Below are 24231 nucleotides of genomic sequence, written 5' to 3' on the forward strand. Positions count from 1 at the left end.
TAGCACTAAACACCCCTGAGGCAGAGGGAGTGTCATCAGGTTTTTCAGGTAGAAAATTAAATTCTAACCTGTTGTTGGTGATAGACTAAAAACTTAAATGTTCACCAAAGTCATTAGAATTCATCCTCTTGCTGCATGGTTATACGTTAAAAATACAAGTAGCCTTGTTGTGGACATGTTGCTAGTTGACAAATTCAATTATGTGTTATAGTTATAGAGATTATTCAGCAAACGAAGTGGTTAAAAATGCATGAATCCAAAAAGGGATAAATGTTTTCATTGTGTTCAGCTAAATTAAGAATTGGTAGTAGTGGGGCTCAGTCTGCTCCTGCATGTAATGTAAACAAGCAAGTGAAAAGCATGAGGATATATTTAGCTTAAGTGACTTAAAAATATATTTTTAATCACAGGAAATAGCAGAGGCTTTGGTTTTAGCGCTTATACTGCATCTCACTGAAATGTTTAGTGAAGTGAATGAATTGAAGGTGTATGTTGTGAAAGATGGCCTTAAAATAACATTTCAGAACAAATCTGTTCAAGAATAATTAGTTTTTTTAATATATTTTTAAACTTATTGAAGTAGTGTAAAGAGAAAAAACTTTTTTTATTGTACATATCACCAGATGTTACAATGTTGAAGGACAGCTGAAGACTCTTGGGAGGTAAAGACGGGTGTGGTTCACTTTCCAAACCCTGAGTGTGTTCAGGATGAAGTCTTTTTGCTCTTCATATACTGTCAATGTACATGTTATATGTTACAGAACGTACCAGGAGGGATGATTACCTCTGGTGATATTAATTAGAAAAGTAATTACATTTCCCTGCAGGGATTCGTGAAACTTTTCATTTCCATAAAAATGCATTTTGTATACAAACGGTTTATAATATACAAAGTTTGGATTGCGTTTTATAGTTCAACTTTCATTTTTTGTAAATGCTTTGTATGAGTTGATCAAATACCTCACAAAATATTTTATAAAACTTCCATACACATTTTTTTTGTATCGTTTAAAGAGAATTTATGTTTTTTAGCATATATGTTCAATATTATTTATGTGCTTAAAGGAAAAACAACAATGAAGTGATAATGTTGAAATCAGTGCTTTCCTGCACAAATTGTACTTCAGTTTAATCCATTGAGACACCGGTGTCTCTCTGACTGAGAACATGGGTGTGTCAGAGCTCATGTTGCGAAACACTTTCCAGCGAACACAAAAATCTGTGTCCTCGGGCTGTGACAGCAGACTGTTGCGGAAAGTTACAGAAAAACTGTTCTGTCTTTCACCAGATGATGGCAACATGTCCACAGAAATCACTTCCTCCTTTCCTCCCATAAACTTGACGCTCAGCAGTTCCTCCTGTGTGCTGCACTCATCCATCTCATTGCAGCGCTCCTTTAAACAATTTACTAGCTCCACAGTTTCACAACACCCCCCCCCCCCCCCCCCCCCTTTGAAAACTTTCCATTTATATGGAGGCTCTGTTCCTGAACGACTGAACTTGTGCATACAACCAGAACCTGCATTTAGTTCAGCTTTATTAAGCAGCTGGCTTGGTATTCATTGGAAGTCTTGCTGCTTGATCACATATTAAAACTCACAAAATAAAAACTCTTTACCTCTTTGGGAAACCATGATCCTTTAAAGGTGCAATGTGTAAGATCTTGCCAGAAGTTGAGTTTATTACATTCTCGACAAACTGTGAAGAAGTCCCATTTTTGAAGATATGTCAAAGACATCTATGTAATATGTTGCAGAGATATAATCTGAAATGAGCGTGCTAACCAGCTAACCCTGGCCCATCCTTTCTTGTAATATTACTTGATATCAAGAGGCGATAGTGAGTCACTATAGCGTCCTTCATGAGAGGATGTAGAAGAAGAGCTGCTCCGAGGTCTTGTCAATAATACATCCATCTGTGTGCATGCTGATAGTTTGTTTGGGTTCAATTCTAACGGGTAAACACGTTAAAACAACTCGCACCCTATAGTTAGTACTCCCTGCTGTCAGGAGGCAGCACCTCCAGTTAGCAGTTAGCTCGAATTCAGCCACTGCAAATCCAAGCACCTGTGGTCTGATCCCAGTAGGTGTCCCACACAATTTCGTGTGTTATCCACATAATCATGAACGTGGAAGTATAAAGTCCGCAAAAGCTCACACAGGTCAGGCTGGAGGGGAGATGGAGGGGTACAACAAAAAGTGATCTTTCAGCCAGGAGACTGCTGAAACGAGAAGTCAACGTTGATTGGATTTGTTGCGTACTTAAGTAACGGAACTTCCATAGTTGTTTCAACCCAAACGCAGTCTTTTCCTAAAGCTAACTAAGTAGTTCACGATCTTTTCCTAAACATTACTAAGTAGGCTTTTTGGCTAAACATAACTAAGTTGTTTTCTGCAAAGATGGAAGTTTATTTTGATAACCCTGTATGCATGTCACGAGCAGAAATGTTGTTGTGTCTGTAGGAAAATGCACGAAAAAGGATTAGGACTAGGATTACCGTTGCATGAGGATACTTTGCTGTGGTTTGTGCCGGCTGAATTCAAGTTGCTGCAGCCACAGACTGGAGGTCCGTCTCCCGGAGGCGCCGAGTGCCAACCACTCTCCTCCTGGCAGGGTGGTCTCCTTGACCGAGACGGATTTGTGACGGCCTTTTTCTCGTTTCTGCCACTTTGGATTTAATTCAATAAACCAAGCATCAATGCGTACACAGACTGTACAACACCCGTGAAGATTATAAGATACCAGTGTTATTTGGACTGGCTCTCAGAATCTCAGCGGTTTGGTTGAATTTTTTATGAATTCTTGCCCTGCTGTTAGTTAGTAGTTGGGTTTTTTTTCGTGTTTAACTGATGAGTGTAACTTTAGATTGTATGGACCTGCTAATACAGTTGAAATACTGCCCCCCTTTGGAGCACGTGGTCAGATTTTACACATTGCACCTTTAATCCTTGATGCCCATGTGAAGACGACTGTGTAGTTAATGGAGATTTGGATCAATTCAAAGGCAGCTAAACCTGACATGTTACACTGATTTTGCACATATAGTACATATTTTTCAGATGTATGTATGTATATAGTTGACTGTATATGATCTTTGTAAATATGTTTTTATTTTTTTATTTCTTACTTTAGTGATTCTTTTAAATCCTTTGTTCTAAATGCCCAATCAAATGATCGAATACATGCAAGTAATAATAATACTAGTTTGTCTCAATTTTCAAAGATTTATTTGTTACTTTCTCATATTTAATTTTGGTGCAGTGAGATGCATACTCAAGAGGATGTGTTAAAGTTTAAGAACCTACTTATTCTCCTAGTTATTATCCTGAGCATTTCTGGATTGCATTCATCTTTTCAGTGTTGTTTGTATAACACATTGCTGTATTGGGTCTGCACTTTGTCTTAGTGTGGATCATAGACTGTATATGAGAAGTGGACGTAGTCACTGTGATGTCATCTATTGGTTTGTGGACTGCCGTTTTGAAGCTTCAAGTTCAGCATTTCGACTGCGGCCATCTTTGGTTTTTCTACAATCAGAATTGAAATGAGAGGTTTGAGCTTAGTTCAACCAAACGCTGAATAAGACATTTTTGGCGACCAAAAATGTTACAATTAACTTTTATGAAGTGAAAACACATGGTGAAAGGGTTAAAGTTGCAAGACTTAAACACGGACCCGACAACGCCATGGTAGCAACCTGTCATCTATTTATGGTCCATTTTACTCTAAACAGAACCTTTATTTACTAAATGAACATCATGCTGTATTGAAGAGGACTTGAAACTAGAGATTGAGACCATAAACTCATGTTTACAATGTTTACTGAGGTAATAAATCAAGAGATAAGTAGGGTCATTTTCTCATAGACTCATTTTTTTTCAACCAGAGGAGTTGCCAGCTGATGGCCATCACAAAGAATGCATGTTTATTTTACTTAAGCATTGGCTTCACTTTTACGACTTTGAGGTTTCCGTCTGATGAGGATATAATGTCATCACTATCCGTGACATACTGTAGACTGGTAGGATAAACAGTGAAATTAAAAGCGAAATTAAAAGCTGTTTAAGAAATAAGTTGAAATCCTTTTGGATTCATTTTTACTTCTGGTGTCTTGGAAATGTACACTTCCTAAAATTGTAATAATGCCCAATAGTGCCCCATAGGGAGTTGGTGGGGGCTTGAGTAACCGGATTCTGCCTTTGGCCGCAAAAATGATTGCATCGACCGTGCTCATAGCCCTTTTTCCTCTCTCCAAACAGTCTGCAACATCTTGAGATCAGGATCCAAGGCCTGCCCACACAACCCCAAGAGGATGACAGGGAGAGCGAAGCAAGCCCCCAGTTACACACCAGTACAACGTACATAATGATTGTGAGAAATCAGATGAGGAGGAGGAGAAAGGAGGACAGAGAGGAGGGTGGGAGGAGGAGGAGGGAGGAAGAAGGAGCTGGACTGAGGCGGAGAGAGACAGAGAGAGAGAGTGTTTATTTAAGTTTTTCGTCTCCTGACTCAGACAGAGAGCAGACTACAGAGGATAATGAGAAACAGATCTTTGGTGGAGAGGGAGGGGAGAGTTAAGAGGAGGGACGAGGAGGAGTTGGTGGGGAGAGGAAGGAGGAGTGGGGTAAAAGGGGGAAAAAAAGAAGAGGAAAGGGGGAGGAGAGGGAAGAGTGACAGCCAAAAAAGGGGGGCTGTCGTTTTCATCGCCACAGGAAATAGGCCCTCTTATGCTCACTAACTGACAGTTAACATCACAGCCCTGGTGGCCGTGCAGCCGGCCTTCAATAGCAGGTCAGTGAGCTGCCATGAGTCCTGCTCATGATTGGAATAATAATCATATTGTTTTGGGGGGTAAATGTGTGAAAAGTTATGGATGCTGAGCATGAAATGGAGATAAAGTTAAGTATACTGGGTTGAAAAAGGTACATGTACATGTGGGCGCATAAATAGGATGTAGGTTATAAAGACAAGCTGTATTTGTCAGGTTTAAAAAAATGTGTTTGTTTGTTAAGTAAATGAGAAGTGAGTTTAAGTGAAGGAGAAAACTCCAGAGTAAGAGAGGAGGGGGGAGAGGAGGGAGGCTGGAGGTTGAGCAGGGGGGATTCATGACTGACAGGCACAGGGTCCTATGGGGAATGAGTAACGGACCAACTGGAGCTGGGAAACCCACCCAAAGGCAATTAAGGGTAAAGGACGACAAAAATATTTGATAAACTTTTTTCCTCTCCCTCTCTCTCTCTCTCTCTCTCTCTCTCTCTCTTTTGAACGGAGGAAGAAGAAGCCACAGGGGTGGCGATGGAGCCAGAATGAAAGACCCGGGTGTATCTGGGAGATGTGTTCCGAGACAGATTGTGAGATATCCAAAGCACAGATCTGATTTGGACCGCAAGGCATCCAGGCTGAAAAAAAGTTGTGGCAAATACTCGAACAAGAAGCAGTCCTCATCGTGTGGAAACAGCTTGGGAAAGTTGCTGAAGTTACATCAAAACCTTTGGAGAGGATGGATATTTACGCACTGACGCGCACATAAAGAGAAAGACAGAAACTTTTTTGGGAATATCTCCGGGAATCTTTCTTTTTTTTTTTTTTTTCCCGAGGCGCACCAAGGAAGTCTCTGGATCCGACGCAGGGAGGTCACTCTATCTGGATCCTGTCCTTGGTGCCGGAGGTCGATGGGGGCCGCGCCGGGCTCCGGCTGGGAGGAGGGAGAGTTCGAGTTCAAGTTGGTGTTTGAGGAGGACCCGCTTCCCCGGCAGAACCAGGGGCCATCACCGGTGCGCATAGCTGAGCCGGAGAGCTCCATTCCCGGGGAGGAGAGGGAGTGCGCACTGCTCCACCTGGAGTCCTCCAGCAGCCCCAGCTTGGGTTAGAGTCATTTCTCTAATGATTCATTATTATTATTATATTATTATTATTATATTCCTTTATTGATCCCCATGGGGGAAATTCAAGTGTTGCAGCAGCTCAACTACACAGACACAGACAATAAATACACAACTACACAGACAACTACTACAGACAATAAATACACATACTATACAACTACACAGACAATAAATACACATACTATACAACTACACAGACAATAAATACACATACTATACAACTACACAGACACAGACAATAAATACACATACTATACAACTACTACACAGACAATAAATACACATACTATACAACTACACAGACAATAAATACACATACTATACAACTATACAGACAATAAATACACATACTATACAACTACACAGACAATAAATACACATACTATACAACTACACAGACAATAAATACACATACTATACAACTAACAGACAATAAATACACATACACAGACAATAAATACACATACTATACAACTACACAGACACAGACAATAAATACACATACTATACAACTACACAGACACAGACAATGAATACACATACTATACGTGTTGAAGTAAAAAGGACACCTTAAATAGAGGAGGTCTGACCAGTGTGGCTTCTAATGCATGGGAACTTTTAGTGTGTGTGTGTGGTTCTGCATGTTGCATGTGCTGTAATGAGGGCCTTTATCTGCATGCCTGACTGCGTGCACTGTGCGTTTGGGATGTGCGTGCGTGCCTCTATCTGTAAGCATGTGAGCATGAGTATATTGTTGTTGTGTGTTTGCTTTGTGTGTTTTGTGCATATCCGGCTGTAGTCCTGTTTCTGAGTGCATATGCGTGTGTTTGTGTGTGTGTGTATTTGTGTGTTTGTGCATGTGTGCGTGCAGCCCCAGACTCAATGTGTTTCTAATCAGCTGTGCGTGTGAGTGGAGTTAACAGCTGCCATCTGGGAAGGAACCTCAACCTCTGTGTACGGAACAGGCACCACATACACACCTCCTCCCTCTTTCACTCAACCTCCATCTCCCCCATTTTTCACTCCACACATACACACACACACACACACACACACACACACACGCATACACACACTCAAACACACACCTTGTATCCTCACATCCACTCTCTTATTTGTTTCCCGCCTACACTGGCATACAGTTATATTACCACACCCAAGGCATGAAAGTGAACTACAGGAGAAACAAGAGAGCAAATCTTCACTCTAAGTGATACGTTTTAACTTTTCAGAGCATCACAAAAGAGTCTTTTCAGCTCTTCTGCCACTCTGGAAGTAGCGGCACTGCAGGTATTAAGATGCATGTCCTCAGCTCTCCGTATCTGTTGATGCAAACTAGTGGTATACAACAAAGAAATGTCGACTTGCTCTGTTCATTGGTCCAACATGTCAACCAAATGTCACCAGTTCAACCAAACATTGATATACTTTTATTCCTTCGCATGACTTTTAGATGCCTGAAGAGGTCAAATGTATGGCTGTACCAACCTCACTTTTTCTTATCTGATACCTTAAATCAGGATGTCTGTGGATAAAGAGTACCAATCCAATACTAGTGCTCTACTTTTTCCTACTGCATGGAAGTCATTTCTGTTTTATATTGACATGCATGAAGCCACAGATTGCTTTGGTTTTACAAACTCAGTCTGAAGTATGCAGGGGGCAAATAATAGCGAAAAGTCAGATTTTTAAAACAGCGTGGATGAAAAAACCTTCATCAATGATTCAATAATTCAGAAGAAAAAAGCAACAATAAGAGAGAAGTCTGAAAGCAGAAATGTGTTTTTTCTGCTTTCTTATCATGTCCATCATTTTAGGACCCCTCAGATTTATTTTATGACCCCTTGTGAGGGTCATGACCCCCAGGTTGGGAAGTCTCACTCCTCATGAGAGGTTCCCCTCAGGTAACAGAATGAAGTATTACTTTATATTAAACATTTAGACTTGAAGGAACAGTATGTAGCATTTGGGTGGCTCTATGGCAAGAAAGGGAAAACAATATTGAGAATGTTTTCTTAAGTGAATAATCACCTGAAAACAAGAACTGCTGTTTTTTGTTAACTTACAATAAGCATTTATATCTACATACTGAGCGGGTCCCCTTCATGGAGACGGACACTATGTTTCTACAGAAGCCCAGAATGGACAAAGCAAACACTGGTTCTAGACAGGGAAATTCCTGATTTCCTTTCTTTCTAATTCTCTTCAGTTGGTTGCAATCTGCAAACTCACCACTAGATGTCGCCCAAATTCTGCACACTGCAGCTTTAAGATGAGGGTTTCCAAAATAAAATGATCATGTAAGATAACTGTAAGGTACATTTGGCATTGAGAAACTCTTCTGCTGGTCTGAACACAAGTTCATTATTGTTTCTTTGTTATAAGATCCCTGAATAGGCAAAATGTTCCATTGTTTTATTAGAAAAGGGCAAGAAAAATCTAAATATATAGCTTTTGCTTTTTGTCCTGTAAATCATCTAACAACCCTGTGTGGTGTTCTTTTGGGCTTTTTTTATGAAAGGTTCAACTCAGGACACAAAATAATATATTACTTGAGATTAGCTTTATTGTGTTCAATAAGTGTTAGGTCCATTTTCGTGGCTCGTAAACTTCTCTGCTGTTCTGCACACAAACATCTGAATCATTGTTTCATGAAAAAAAGTTGCCTCAGCACTGCAGATTTAACCGCTTGGAAATATTTCTGTTGCCAGGAAACATTTGAAGAGATTTTTCACTCCGAGTCTTAATTTGTTGGCAGTTGCTGTTTTTGTGTCAGCGTTGCCCAAAATTTGCCTGTAGGGCCCGTCGCCACTGCAGAGCAACAATGATCAGTTGGAGCCTCACTCATTACAGAGTAACTACTGTTCGGCTCCGTTTGGACGCCGACCACAGCACGCTGGGCAAATGTTGTGGTGACGACCGTGGTCTCCGGGGATTGTTTAGCAAAGAAATCCCAAAAGTTTTCTTTAAAAAAAAAAATGTAAACGGAGATAGAGAAAGACCTAAATCATCAGTCAAGATTAGCAGAATAGCTCGGTTTATTGGTGTAAAACTTGGATTCCCACTTCAGCCTTTACTGCACTATTTGTGACTATAATACATGGACAACATGTATTATAATAGTTCTTAACACTCAGAGTAGAGTTAAAAAAGGTGTTGGTTTAGTAAATTGTTTTCATATGACTCTGTGAGAGTCATATTAAAACCAGATTCTACTGTGTCATGCAGATATTTTCATTAATTGGATGTACAGTGTATCGGCACTTTTAATATGCCTGAGCAGATTTTAAAAATGTGATCTTTTACCATTTTCTTTGCTGCCTTGGCATAGAATACAAATGTGTTCATGCTTTTGAGGTGATACAAATAACTATATAAAAGTAAATAATAACAATTCATGTAATTCAATATAAATGTATTTAAAGGAACATTTTGGGAAAAAATTGTTTGCTTACTTCCTGAGAGTTATATATTCAGATTGATACACTCTCATGTCGAAATATGACTTTACCACCATCAGCTGGTTAGCGTAGCTTAGCATAAAGGCTAAAAACATGTGAAACAGCTAGTGGGGCTCATAACAACCTCTAAAACCACAGTGTGTCATTTTCAAACTTTGTTTTTTGTAAAGATTAAACAAATGAGTAATATTGGAAACTTTTTGATAGAGTCATGCTAGCTGTTTCTGCTTGTTTCCAGTCTTTATGCTAAGCTAAGCGTCTCTTGGCTCTGGCTCTGGCTCCTATTTACCCTACAGATATGACAGTGGTATCAAACTTCTCATCTAGTTCACAGGAGAAAAAATGAACACTTCTATTCCTCCAAAGTCGAACTGCTCCTTTAAATTAAAGTGATAAAAATGCTGAACTTGTTTCTAATACACTGAGTGTGCACTTCTTGAGCAAAAGTTCCAGTTGTGTGCATTTTCCATATGGCATCGATCAGTATATCAAAGAGAGTTGATGTGTAATAAAAGATAGGCATGTTGATGATAAAACAAAAAATGAATCACTTCTTAACACAAATTGCGTTCAGAGTATTTAGATTAACATCTAATGAGTCTTTCTCATGCCAGATGTAAAAGAATAGCACTTTCAAGAGCCAACTTGTCATTTTGCGGTTATGAATAAAGATTTATGGGGGTCACATGACCCAAAAACCTACAACATATCATGATAAAGGAAGTGTGTTTGAACAAAAGAAAAAAAGTAGTTTTTTACTTGCAAGCGGCCATTAAATTGTTTCCATGTGGAAGCAAAGGTGTAGATTATTAAAATGAACTCACTGTAAACTCTTCATTGGCAGCATTTTCTAATCAGCATTGTTTTAGCGATTAAGACCAACTTTTTTTGTCCGCATTCAGTTGCCAACAAGAGCATGCTGTGAGTGCTCTGAAGTGTTTTCAAGCTGTGCTCTGAACTTGTGATGTTTGCCACTTCATTTTCTAAATTGTATTTTTGGTGCCAGTGTTTTTCACGTTTTTTACACATTCAGTCTGATTATTCTTCCCATCAGTTACAGATAACCACCACTCAATCAGCATCCCCAGCCCGCCGCCATCGGCCAATCAGCGAGCAGGGATGCATTCCCCGCCTCCACGGAGGGCCCCTGCCAGAGAGTTCAGTGGGACCTATGAGAGCCTGCCGGCACGCTCTGTACAGGTGAGACAACCTGTTTACAAGTGCTTGTTTATAATGAGAGGGTTTGAACCTGGAAGCCTGAGTTTATGGACCATTCAGCAGCCTTTGCGTATTTTATACCTGTCACTCTGCAATGACAAACTTTGCCACTGATTTACAGTTAGTACAGCTACTAAACTATAATGTAATGATCAGCAATTATAATTATAATTTTCTTAATTTATAACTACGCTAAGACAACTTAGATGAACATGTCTTTGAAGGTAAAGTAAGACTTTATACATTTTGAGAAAGTTGCTTGTGAAGCTGTGAGAGCTGTGCTACGATGCAATGGTCTCCCCAGTTTTGTTGATGCAAAACCTTGAAGTAAGGTATATCAGTACAAAAATCATATTAAAGGGCTTTCACGTGGGATTTCTTACCTTCCAGACAGCCAATCCAAACAGTTGTTAATCCAAACACTGGTGATAGCTCTAGCTCTGCAATTTATTATGTTTTTCATCTTCAATCAATGACTTTGTGGCTCTGTTTTATCCTTTAGTTCATGTTGGGAAACAGTGAAAAGTGCTTATCACAGAGGCCAAGGTGACAGCTTCACTTTGCTTGTTTTGTCAGAGCAACAAGCACAACTCTAATACAAAATTTCATATTTTAAAAACATGATGAAGGACATGATTATTAAATATATGTAATTTTCTTTATCAAACTGAGGGTTACAACTGAGGAAATTAAAGGTATCGCTTCCTGCTGTCATCTTCCCTCCAGGTTTCAGAGTCTCGTGTGGTCGAGTGTCCAAGCATCCAGATAACCACCATCTCCCCTGAAGACGACCTAGCACCAACCATCTCCAGTTACTGGGACATGGGCGGCGGGGGTGGATGGGACCGAGAGCGCCTCTACCTCCCACTGTTGGACCCCTTCACCTACCGCGACAGATGCCCCGGCTCCCTCAGCCCCAGCCCAAGTCCCGGCTCCAGCCCTTCCTCCCGCGGCTGGCTTAGCCCCGCCTCCAGCTGTGACTCCCTGCTGGTGGAGGAGGAGGAGCTGAACGAGGCCACGATCAATTTCGGGCTCTCGCCATCCTCGAGGCCCACTTCCCCTGGGGGTAAAAAACGTAGGAACTCCCCCCTGGTCTCCCCATGTACTTCACGGAGGGGCAGTTACTCGGAAGACCTGCAGGGATGTAACTTCGAGGGTGGAGACTCCACCCCTCAGTCACAAGCTCCGCCCAGCAGCTGTGAGCTCAGCATCCCACAGAAAACCAGGAAGACGTCATTGGAACAGGTGAAGACGTTGGCTTGGTTTCATGGTGTTTATCAAATACTTAACCTAACCTTACAGTGAACCTTTTTGTTTTCCAGTTATCATCCAGGGAGGTGGATCAGGAGCAGGCTCCAGGCCACAGCTCCCCCTGCCAGCTGACAGAGACCCAGCAGACCAGGAGAGAGCCTCCTTCGCTGGGCATGGACTACCTCTCTGTGCCCCCTGCTCTGGCCTGGGGCCGGACTCGAGCCAGCGCCCACAGCCCTCTGTTCAGGCAAAGATACACAACCTACATATTTAAAAATATCCATTAAAAAAATCACAGTTTGAAGATCTCTATTCATAGTCACATTCAATAGTTTCTCAAGTAAAAAATAGCATGCAAAGAGAAAAAGAAAAACATTGCATTAAAACAAATCTAATTCAAAAATTCACACCAACTACTATTCAAAGATATGTTAACCATTTTACTTCACTGTATGTCCACCAATTTGGCGTTAAGAATGTTATTCAAAGTTTAACAACATCAGCTCACTATTCAACAGGTGATATGCTTGATTAAAAACATTTCAATCATAAAATTGACTAAATCCCCAAATTCCTACTTTTTTTACTTAGTGCGTGCTACAAGTCCATTTTGCACGTCATATTTGCGTGTGTAAATTATATGAAAATCTATTTATTTTTTTTAGGTGTGCAAAACTAGTCATTTGCTACTTTCTCCCTGCTCAGAGCTGCTGTCCATTCAATCCACCTGTAGGTCTAATGCCCTTCCACCACTCGACTGGCCGCTGCCGTCCCAGTTTGACCAGTACGAGCTGCGTATTGAGGTGCAGCCCCGTCCACACCACAGAGCCCACTATGAGACAGAGGGGAGCAGAGGAGCTGTCAAGGCCACACCATCAGGACATCCTGTCGTCAAGGTGAAACCCAAACCTGCAGATTCAGGAAGCTGCTTAAAGTGACAATGATTTGTTAAAAAACATCTTGCTTAGAGCTGCAGAAACATAAATATTCATAATCTAGTTGCAAGTTATTTAACAGCTCTGACTGTCTCATATTAAATGTAATTTCTATCAAAGCTGAAGTAGAGCATTGGTTTGAATTTTGTGTTTTCATAATACTGGAACAAAGTCTCAGGACACATGTTATGGCTCACTGCTGTTGGCCTCATCACAGTTTGATTTCGCCCCTCACGCCATGTGTCTCTGAACAGCTGTGTGGATACACAGAGAGGAAGCCGCTCTCCCTTCAAGTGTTCGTCGGAACAGCTGACGACCGATCAATCAGGCCACATCCTTTCTATCAGATACACAGGTACTGAACTGTATTTCTATTCAAAATCAGACTTATTACCAAGCATACATTAATATTCAAGGGACACCGCATTCTGTATTTCTTCATTATCTGACCACTGTGGCTTTAACCATTGCGTAACTTACCACCAGCTGCTTCTAGTGTTGGTCCAGGAAATTTCTTGCACCACTTGTTCTAAATGTAACGTGTTCTGGATGAGAATTTAAGATTAACATAGAAGATGTTAAACCACAGCAAAGACATGTAGCTACTGTATGTCCCAGTTCATGCTGCACAGGCTAAAAATTGTAACATTTCAGTTACCATGACCTGCAAATGTCTCAAATTTGTTCAAGGCAGTGTACTCATTGGACAGGACACCAGTCTATCACAGGAGGGCCGTTAAATTCACCTGTTTCTCCTCTCTCAGGGTGACAGGGAAGATGGTTGGTACTGCCAGTCATGAGAGTGTCCAGGTGGGGACCAAAATACTTGACATCCCTCTCAACCCTGAGAACAACATGACTGCACTGTGAGTAGAAAAGAGACTAGTGCACGTTTCTCAGCCTTGTACTCCAGTTTGAAGACTATGGTGAAGTCTACAATTTATACTTAAGAAGCAGGCTTATCATTTTGATTGTATTAATGGACAAATGTTGAAGAGTGTGACTAAAACAACCCCCTGGTTTTACAAATCGTTATGTTGTAGCATCGACTGTGCTGGCATTCTGAAGCTGAGGAACTCGGACATTGAGCTGAGGAAAGGAGAAACAGACGTTGGGAGGAAGAACACACGTGTCCGTATGGTGTTTCGTACCCACCTTCCTCTAGCGCCCCCTCTAGCCCCTCCCGGTCGAGTCCTGGCTCTGCAGGTGGCCTCCTTGGCCATCGAATGCTGTGAGTAGAGAATAAAACTTTACTTAATAATTACCAAATTAGTTTCTTATAGCCGTATAATCTAAGATCTGTGGCATGCATTGGCGGACTTTTTAGTTTTTTTAACAAATACTGGTTTAAAAGTTAATGTGAGGAACTTTTAACTGGTTATGAAACAGTCTCAATTAAGTACTGATGACCTACATAAGTAAACAAGACTATCAGTGGGAAGATTGTCTTTTTCTATATAGTTATTCTTAATGTGTGTCATGGGTGCCATCAGGAACATGCGAAGCAGACTGTCAGACCCATGCTGCAGTAAAATAAGAGGTTTTCCAAAGGGACTCTGGTGCTCTGAAACACTACTGCTTTTGTCCACAGGGACCGCCAAAATCAACACAGAATGAAAGTTCATTGCAGTAGCTTTAACTTAGGATCACATTCAGTGGTTTGATTTGTCTGACTCTCCCTGCCTCAGCCCAGCGTTCGGCTCAGGAGCTGCCCGTCATCGAGTCCGTCAGTCTTACCTCCTGCTCCGTGGAGGGAGGAGAGGAGCTTCTGCTGAGCGGCTCTAACTTCCTGCCAATGTCCAGGGTGCTTTTCATGGAGCGAGGGACAGGTAAAGGTCCACATCTAATGTTATTTCAGATCTTTTTCCTCTTACCTCTTAATGAGTCGCTGACTGAAATGAAGCCAGTAAAAATATAGAATTGAGATGATAAAGGAACCAGAAAATAGTTGTTGTGCACTGTCCGAAAAAAATAATTCTGTTCTGCTAAACAAACAGTGAAACTATTAGTGAAATACTATTATATTAAATATTACTGAAAATACTTTGGAATTATTTTCAGTAATATTTAAAATAATAATAATTCAGCTTGTTGCAACCAGTTTTTAATAGTGCAACACAAATCCAATGTTTGCTAGCTAACTCATTTTCTTAATTAGTTGCTCAGTGTAGATTTATACAGCTCAATACTATGTTCTGTGTGCCACGGTTTTTCCATTAAGGCTACTCAACAGCAGATAGTGAAAAAAAAGAAGAATGATGATAGTTGGTTTAACTATTTCTAACCTGCACATGCGTGAGTTTTTATAAAGATGCAAGTAATGTAGGCTAATAAGACCACAAGTGTATTTTTTTTAAAATTTGTTTTAAATATTGTGTTGATCTGAGAGTGCACTAACAGGAGGAGGAGTAGAAATTAGTCCCACAATGGGAAAAATTATTTCTCTGAGTTAATCCTGGGGTTTTCAGGATGCTCTTAGTAGATTTGGTGACGTATAAAGACAAAATGAAAAAGATCTGAGAGTGCACTAACAGGAGGAGGAGTAGGGTTTACAAACCTCCCATTATGTATTCTAACAAATAGCAGCTTATTTGTTGAAATAATCAACTCTTACATCTTTGCCTTGATGTTTAAAAACCAGCAGCTCCTTTAGAAATCGGAAGCCTGGCTCCAGCCTTTCTTTATCCTCAGATGAAGTTAAGCTCTCAGACTGTTTTACGAGCCGAACCAACCTGTTTCAACAAAGCTTTAATGTTAGCTGCGATACAGTCAGACCAAATTGATACTCGTTAAATCGACTGTGTGTCCTTGTGTTTGTGTGTGTATCTAGGTTACACTTAATTCTACCGTATGTTCTCATCTATTAGATGGTAAATTGCAGTGGGAGGAGGAGGCTCATGTTGACCGTGACAACAGCAATGAGGTAATTTTGCATGTGTGATATCAGTCCTAAAAACTGCAATCAAGTCTCTGCAACAACATGAACTTTTCATCCCTTTGCTGTCATTTTATTGAGCATATACAACTATAGCAGCTGTGTTTACACCTCTTTGCCATATCAGATAAATGAGGATGAAATTAAGATGGAAACAGCATTACATTTACTTATTTATTGACGATAAATAGCAGCTGTTTAACCCTTGTATTAAAGTGTTTTATGGATGCAACATATGTAGAAGACCAATCCATATTTCCAACAATGTGGGTCAATAACGTAAATCCTGAATCTTTCTTTGTAGGGTTTGTTGTGCGTGAGGGTCCCGGCCTACAGCGACCTGTCCGTCAGTCGGCCGATGTCGGTTAGTCTTTACGTCTCCAACGGGAAGAGGAAAAGAAGCAGCACTCACTGCTTCAAGTATCTCCCCAGTGAGTGTCCAATCACACCATATTCACCTCTATTTCTCCTTTGTGTGTGTGTTTATATTTGGAGATGCTTTTGTGGTGATATTCTCCCAAGTCCATAAAAGGAACAAAAACAGATTACTACTAAAACAATAATTCCAAAGTACAAACATTGTGCTAACAACAAGAAAAAAAACTGAAAACATACAATAGACTGGACATTTATCTTACTTTTAAAAGAAAGGAAGACATTTTTTTGTAAATTATTTTATATAATTTTTACATCACTATGGGTACCTCTTTAAAAATAGTCCCAGGTGTGGATTTTTTTTTCAAATGTATTTTTACTTCAATAATATTAAACACTGTAATTCAAAAAAGATTTACACCTATCCATGAATACAAATAATAAGAATAAATAGTAAATATAGATAATAAAAAATGTTAACCGAAAATAAATGTGGCACTACCTTTAATTCGGAGAGAATTACCAGATTAAAATCGCGAAAAAATATTACAATATAATTACATATCTTACAACATTCAAAGGAGAACATTGAGCACAAAACTTTAAAATATTATTTCTACTTATTAGTTAAACAGTTTTTGCTTCTCCTCACAGTTATGTTCAAAGAGGAGGACCCGCTGCTCTCCCGGCCCTCTGTGCTGCCTCTGGATGGGGGTACCGTGTGTCCTGTGGGGGGTCAACCCAGGATGGACGGGGGTTTCCACGTGAGAGGCGACCCCATGGCTGACGATCGAGGCCTGGGCTTCCACCTGCCCCCTTACCCCTCCACCTACTCCCCTCCCTGCCCCACTATGGGGTACCACGAGGAGTACTGCTCCAAACCCGATGCTGCGGTGGAGGAGCCCAGGGCGGCTCTGTCAGAGGGTCACCCCAGCTTTGAGAACCTGGAGCTGGGCTTCACCGAGCTCCTACCTCCCTTATACCCCCGCGGCCCGCAGCCTCCCTCCCCCTCCCCTTCCCCGTGGCTGGACTCACCCTACCTCTCCTCCTCGCCCTCTCCCTCCCACTCCTCCTCTCTCAGCCCGTTTCCTGCCGGCAGCCCCATCTCGACCTCCCCTCTGCCTCCCATCCCCACCTCCCCTTACCCCCAGTACTCTGCTTATCCTCAGGAGGCGTGTCCCTCACCTCCCTCCAACCCCAGCACGTATCAGGACATGTGCACTGCACCCTACTCCCACTACGAGGGCTGGGACCCCCAGGGAAGGGTGCTGGGGATGGGACACGGGGGAGATAGTGACGCCAAGATCCATGAGTGCCCCCTGGAGTTTACCAGCTCTTCTATGCACCACATAACATTTGAAGAAGGTGAGTTGCACGTATTTTGTCTTTATCCTAATGAGTGCAGGTGTTGAGAGGATAAACTAGGCTACATTACAGACGTGTAAAGGACAAAGAGACTAGAAATAAATGTTTTTATGTACATTATGTATGGATGGATGAGTGGGAGGATGACTATGTTGTAACATAAAGAGATTAAATAAATGAGTATGTGCACAGCTGTTGATTAGTTTAATAAGACAGCACCAGATTTCACGGTCTGTGATGTCACCATAGATTTACCTTTAAAACTAGGATATAATACTTTTTTGTTGAAATTGAAATACTATTTATTTTCATTCGTGCTTCGTAACAATGGTTGGAGATGCCCTCCATACTTTCTCGTTGTACCTGTCCCGGTGGTCAATACTGTTTTTATGTTAACATTACCTGCTTTGCCAGGTCGTGATTAACTGCATGCTCAAAAACACTGGGGTTAAAGTTTAACACATAAAATAAACAAAGAAATAAATATAATAAACCAATATTTTGATAACCAAGATATGTACTGTGAAGTACATTTGACAGTTCAAAAATAAACTTGGTGGTGACACTGATTCATTTCAATGTCTTTGGCATTTTCTGTATTTTATTGATATGTACACCAATAAGAATATATAGGTGGTAAGCTAATATTAGAAAATATATTGGCAGATATTATCTTGTAGATTCTGGGTATACTCACACCAGTTGGCATATTTAGATGTTCCCAATCTTAACTTGCATTTTGAACTGCTCAGTGATGAAGAAGTGTAATATGAGCCCACATTTTTTGTGTGAAAACAGTTGTCTTTGAGGTCAAAGTAGCATTTTATCTTTTCTAAATATTGAATTTGATATGTGCACTAGTGAGCTGCCATAAAACTCAACATAGCTAAGAGATTTGTGTAGGACTTGATAAGTTAATAAAAATGATGCTTTCTAACCTGCTGCTTTCTAAAAGTAAAAGACTATAAAATGGAATACAGGTTAATAAATACACACTTATTACCTTTTATTCTATCAGTAAGCTGAACAAGCTGTACCAATGGCATGGTGGATGAAAGGTTGGAGTGATTTTATCTTCTCCCTCCACAGTGACGGAGTATATCGGGGAGGACATCCAGTCTTTCCAGTCGGCCTCACAGATGGACAACCAGCCAAACTGAGCTCAGAGCAGCTCATTACCCTCGTTTGATATTTCATCAGCATCATTTTAAATCTATTATGCACTTTGGTATTAAGATCCGTCGCTCCAGTTACATGTGATATTGGCAGAGCGGTTTGATTACCAGGACACTGTTATAATAATGACCACATGTAACTCTTTTATGTGGTTTTATAAAGGGAAACTAATGTTTTTAACATGTTTTCAATATAAATTATACAAGAAAGTGCTTAGGTTTGTTGTGTCTTGTGTTTTTTTCTTGCAAAAAACCCAAACTAACACTCAGACAGGCTGAATAAAGGGACTGAAGGAAAAAGGCTTAGGCACTATGGAAAACTAAATGGCTAAATAAGATATTATGGAATATGTGATATTCTCTACAATCCCACCTAACTATTTAAATGGTTTTTTTTCCAAGAGATGCAATTATTTATTTTTCCTTGTGTCTTTATTTTATAAATCCATCCTGTAGTACTAACACATTTCTCTGCTCAGTTCCTGGATGTGATGGAAATCTTCTGATTAAGTATCCTGTTGCAAATGGTGGCAATTATTTCTGATTTTCTTTTTCTGCAATGCCAGATTTAGGAGTAGTAGTTTAATTAAATTACTTAGAAACAGAGAAAATGACTAAAAGTGGCAAAGACTTTACTGACATATCAACTTAAGTCAATTACTCATGTTATCACGGTAGATTTTGAGCGTTTGAGCGTGGTGAATAAGTAAAGCGTTGAGACAAAAGGTGGTTTGACCTCATGAAATGATGATGTGACCAGGCTGTGACTGTTAAAGCTGTTTGACAGGTTTGTATGAGAAATAGTTTGTTAGATCCTCTCGAAGCCGAGCAGGTTTGTCTTGAAGAACAGTGCCACCTGGGGGGACTCGGGACAAGGAACGCCACAACAGTTCTTAAATCAGCAACTGTTTGCTGTAAAACTTCTCAGGTCTTATTTGCTGCTATATGCACTTTCTCAACTAAAAGGAGCGTGGCTACAAGAAAGACATACAAAAAGTGTTTAATTATTGCAAAACAGCAAAGGCAATAAAAATACACCAACCTAACAAAAAGACCCTAAAGGGGCATTATATGTTTTCTTGACAGTTTTATTGGTCGTAATGGTTTGTTGCAACCATAAATGGGCATGTTGGGAGCTTTAAAATGAAAAAGCCTTGTTGGTTAGGGATAGATATAGTTGGTGCAGAGCTTTGAACATCCTACTGTTGGAATCTGAAGCCGTCATTCAATCATGACATTCACTTTTCCAGCTCCTTTCTTTTTCTCTCTGGCTGCAGTTCAGGAGAGGTTGGTACACCAGGAAAGTTTATGAGAGGTGAATGTGGAAACAAATTATAGAAGGCAAGACTGCAAGCACAAACCAGTTACCAAAAAAAAATGCATTCCCTTTGCTGCAAAGTTATCTTAAGGAATCAAATGCTGACCCTGCCATTCATTTTTTGTGCATCTTAACATATTGACAACGTTAGCCTTTCAAAAACCAAAAACTTTTCCTTTATTTAGATACAGTCGTCTGATATAATTAAGTTGTTTTTTTTTAAAAAGGGAAGAAAACTAAAAAGTTTCAAATACAACAGCAAAAGAAATTGCATCAAAAAACAACTATGTAAAAATAAAAGACCAAAATCAAAATAAAAGCATCCTGGTGTTCTTTTAACTAAAGGGCTTTTCCCTTACTAATACTTGGAAATAAAGTAAAACGTTGTGCAATGTCAAGTTTGGTGACCTCGCTTTTGACTGTTGTTTCAAGATTTAATTAAGCCTCATAAATTCTGAAACAATCAGCAGCCATTTTGAATATTCTTTATTTCATGGTCTTTTAATGAAAAACACACAACTTTATTTGTCCTTACAGTAAATTATCTGTGTTGCATAGTTTCCCAGACTATGAATAGACAATCAAGGTCACCCTGACTTTTAAAGCTGCTTAATGACCCACTAAAATATTTCATTTTCATTTAGCAGTGTTTTCTGCACCAGGATTGCATAACTTATATATCAATATATATCAATAATCAAATACAGTCATAATAAATCCGCCTGAAGATGCCCACATTTTTCTTACATCATAACTAATTGTATATCTAGGAACTTATACTCCTCCATTCTCATGTTTCTCTCACATTTAGTGACTCAGATTGTCACCAGGGGGGGGTATAATATCAAACATCGGACAGTGAACGCTCTGACTCAGTCTGACTGACACATACAGGTTCATGAAACAGCAGCCATGTGGACCCTTAATGGACATGCCTGCATTAGATCATAAAGAGCCTATAGGAAAACAGAAGGAACCATTATGTCTAAACCTACCCTTCATCACTGGAAAGCTGGAGTCCCAAAAGACATGCTAACTATAGGATCACTAACTATAGGATCACTGAGGTATGTGGGAATCGTACAGGCCTGCTGCTGCCTGCTTGACACACTAGTGTATAAACACTGGTTTTATATAAAATTACCAATACTGATACAGCCACAGTATCAATACTAATGCTACCCTACTGACTCTGATACTAATAATTTTAATAATCATGATTTTAACTCCAATACCACTGCTCTATAATTGCCAGTAGGCTGATATCAATGGTGTAAACACTAATTATGGTACTCTTAACATTAAGGCTAACTGTATCTGTTTAAAATCAATTGTTAAATGGAAGTGAATGTAAGATGTTTGATAGGTGAAGTCTGACATTTAACAAGAGTCCACAGCAATGCTAGAGGTTAATGCTAATACTAGAATGTTCAACTTGCTCACACTGACAACACTAACATGTTTATCATGTTCACTATCTTAGTTACGCATGTAAGCATGTGCCACTTAGCATACAAATTAACGTTCTGTTGTTTTATGGGGCATTACTTGCGGGACTATTTCTTGGCCAGGAGCTGTAACTTCCCTCCAAAGTTACAGTGCAGTTGCTAGGCAGCCAGCAGAGAGGAAATGACTCCACCTGGTAAAGAAATAGTACCACACATGAAACCACACCTTGTTTTTTCACAGACTGACTAGTACTACCCTATGACGGATAAACTGTAAGTGGAATTCCCCTTTAAAATGAGTGGATAACATGAAATCATTTTTACAACACGGTCAAGGACAGAGTGTTGAAATACAGCTTGCACATGTTTCTCACTGAGACTCATGTGGCTTGGAAAGAGAATAGGGAAGTATCTGTGGGAAGATGAGCCTCAGCACTGAAGGAATGATGGGCCTTTCCAAGCTATCATAACATCTGTGTGTCTACTTTAATATATCATATGTTTTCAGTCATGATTTGTTGTCATTGACAGTGTACTTGTTAATACACACTTGTCCCTTGGTTGTGTTTAGAACAACAAATCCGCTGAAAGATTGTAAACAAGATGCTGGATTTGAGACAGACTTCTTTCTATGGCGTCTTTCATTCGAGGATTGTATCAAGCTATTGTGGTGCTGATGACTTACTCTCTTTGTTCTTTTTATGGGTCAAAGTGGGAGAAAGGCCAAGAATGAATTTGTTACTGATAGAGGAAGACCACTCCCCACGGGACTTTTTTTTCGTTGTATATAAAAGTAGCAAAGCTTTCTGGGAGATGGTGTAAAACAGAGCAAAAGATGTGAAGACACACGTCAGCAGAGTTTGCCAAAATGAACTTTTAAGTTGCCAAGGAGATATGAAAGTCATTCCGGCCGAGAAAAAAACAAAGAAAGTTAAGAGAAAAGCTGGAGTTCAGTCCTGAGACAATAACATTTGCACTTCAGCAGCATGTTATAATGTTTAAAATCAAATTTATATATGAATGCTATCATTTAACACTTTTTAGATGACAATCCTAAAAGGTTATTTGATACATAAACGGAATTGATGACAAATAAGCAACCAAAAACATACAAACTAAGGGTATGCCTACTCAGTAAATGTAGCCTGAGCTGTGTAAATACATGAATGGATTAATTCATTAATTCATGTTTTTTAGATCCAATTGTCATAACCGAAAGGTGCCCACAAGGGCTCACAAGATACTAATACATTACATACAAAGGAAAGAGAAAAACTAAAGGAAAGACAGCAAACATGTGTGCTGTATATGTTTAAAATCAAAGTTATAAATTAAACAAGTTAAACATAATGTTTATGATAAACCTTTAAGATAAACTATCAAACGCTGTGAACCCATACTATAATCTACATTCATCTGTCTGGGATATCTGGTAAAAGAAAAAAACAATTAAAATATTATTATAATTTTTTTACAGTAGAATATGAAATGTATTTAATTTCTAACATCATATGCCATATGTTCTCAATTTTTACAACTTAAAAGAAACTTTCAATTATTTTTTGTAAAAATAAAAAATGTAAGTTATAATCTAAACTTCACATTAGTTCTACAAGTTCCGTTGCATGTGGTGACTTATGAAGTTGAGTAATAGTGATTGTGATCCAGGTACTCTGACTCTTAACCTTCCAGTGGATGGTCTTGCTGTTGTAGTAGCCATGTTCCCATGCCAGAGGGTACAACCCTTCCTTCAACAAAATAAACTTCATGTCATGTCATTGTGTCAGAGCTGGGCGTCTCCTTTCCAGGCCGTAGATTTATAAGTGACTGAAATGTTTACAGGGTTGCACTCCGCCTCTCAGAAGCAAGATTCGAGTCGTCAATCGTCCAGACAGTCGAGTCTCTGAGATAAATGGAAGTCTCCGTAGTGAAGCACTGGGGTCTGCAGAGAGCTGTAGGGATCTGTGAAGGGAGGAGGTGAGGAAAGTGTGTTGAGAGATAAAGTAAACAGGGAAGTATAAATAGTGTGCATAGAGCAGATGCTGATTTATGATCAGTTTACTTTCAGTTCAAATAATCAGCTCTATTGTCTTAAAGAACAAGCATTTATGTCACTTGTGAAAGTTTTTACATGAATATGACACAATTAGAGATAATTAAATATCTCATAGGCTTGTTAGTGCCAGGTAGTGTACAATTAGCTTGTGTTAGTTCCTGTGCTAGGAGCCCATAGTTTGTGACAAAGTGGTGGTGTTTTTTTTTCAGTATAGAAAGTGGTGAATCACAAACTTTTTTTTCCGGAGACATACAGTACATTCTTATCTATAATTTGTGAGAAGAGCAAATGTGTGCATAAACTAATGTGCCTGACCATTTTTACTGACCACCTTATATTATCTCAAATAGGTTACCAGCCATTTCAAAGGGATAGAGGTTTAATAAATAACAAGTTTGTTTTATGCATGTGTTAATACTTTATAAATGAGTTAACAAGCATCCGTCATTTTTCTCTTATCAGTTAACTAAAGAATATGTGCTAGCCTTTCACGTTAGATTCAATGTTATAAACACGAAACAATTATCTATTATCAATTATTAAGTACGAACATTGAAGTTCTCACATGTGGCTTAAAGGTGTACTGCGGATTTAAAGGTTAAATAAAAGACTATGGAAGAAATTCAGCAATGTTATTTGGCAATCCCAATAAAAATATTCGAGACACAGTCTTAAACGTGTCATTCTAAGCTAAAGAAAACACAATGTTTCTTAGTTTCAGCTGATTCTACTTTAATGAAAAGTGAAAATTTTAAATTTTAGATTCCATTTGTGCCCAATAAATCCCAATAAATGTGACACACTGTTCC

The 24231-nt window shown here is 39.5% G+C and overlaps 1 protein-coding gene across 1 annotated transcript; it reads left to right on the plus strand.

Moving 5' to 3' along the window:
- The first annotated feature begins 5666 nt into the window (after nt 1-5666).
- nfatc4 (nuclear factor of activated T cells 4) lies at nt 5667-18758 on the plus strand. The gene is made up of 13 exons (XM_054626924.1): nt 5667-5865; nt 10401-10546; nt 11291-11809; nt 11887-12062; nt 12549-12711; nt 13005-13105; nt 13515-13616; nt 13794-13981; nt 14439-14579; nt 15618-15673; nt 15990-16116; nt 16715-17425; nt 18515-18758. Exons 1-13 carry the CDS (start codon nt 5673-5675, stop codon nt 18583-18585), a joined length of 2694 nt encoding a protein of 897 aa, XP_054482899.1. The 5' UTR covers nt 5667-5672; the 3' UTR covers nt 18586-18758.
- The last annotated feature ends 5473 nt before the right edge of the window (nt 18759-24231 follow it).

The sequence above is a fragment of the Anoplopoma fimbria genome, chromosome 3, assembly GCF_027596085.1.
Source record: "Anoplopoma fimbria isolate UVic2021 breed Golden Eagle Sablefish chromosome 3, Afim_UVic_2022, whole genome shotgun sequence".
Taxonomy (NCBI): Eukaryota; Metazoa; Chordata; class Actinopteri; order Perciformes; family Anoplopomatidae; genus Anoplopoma; species Anoplopoma fimbria.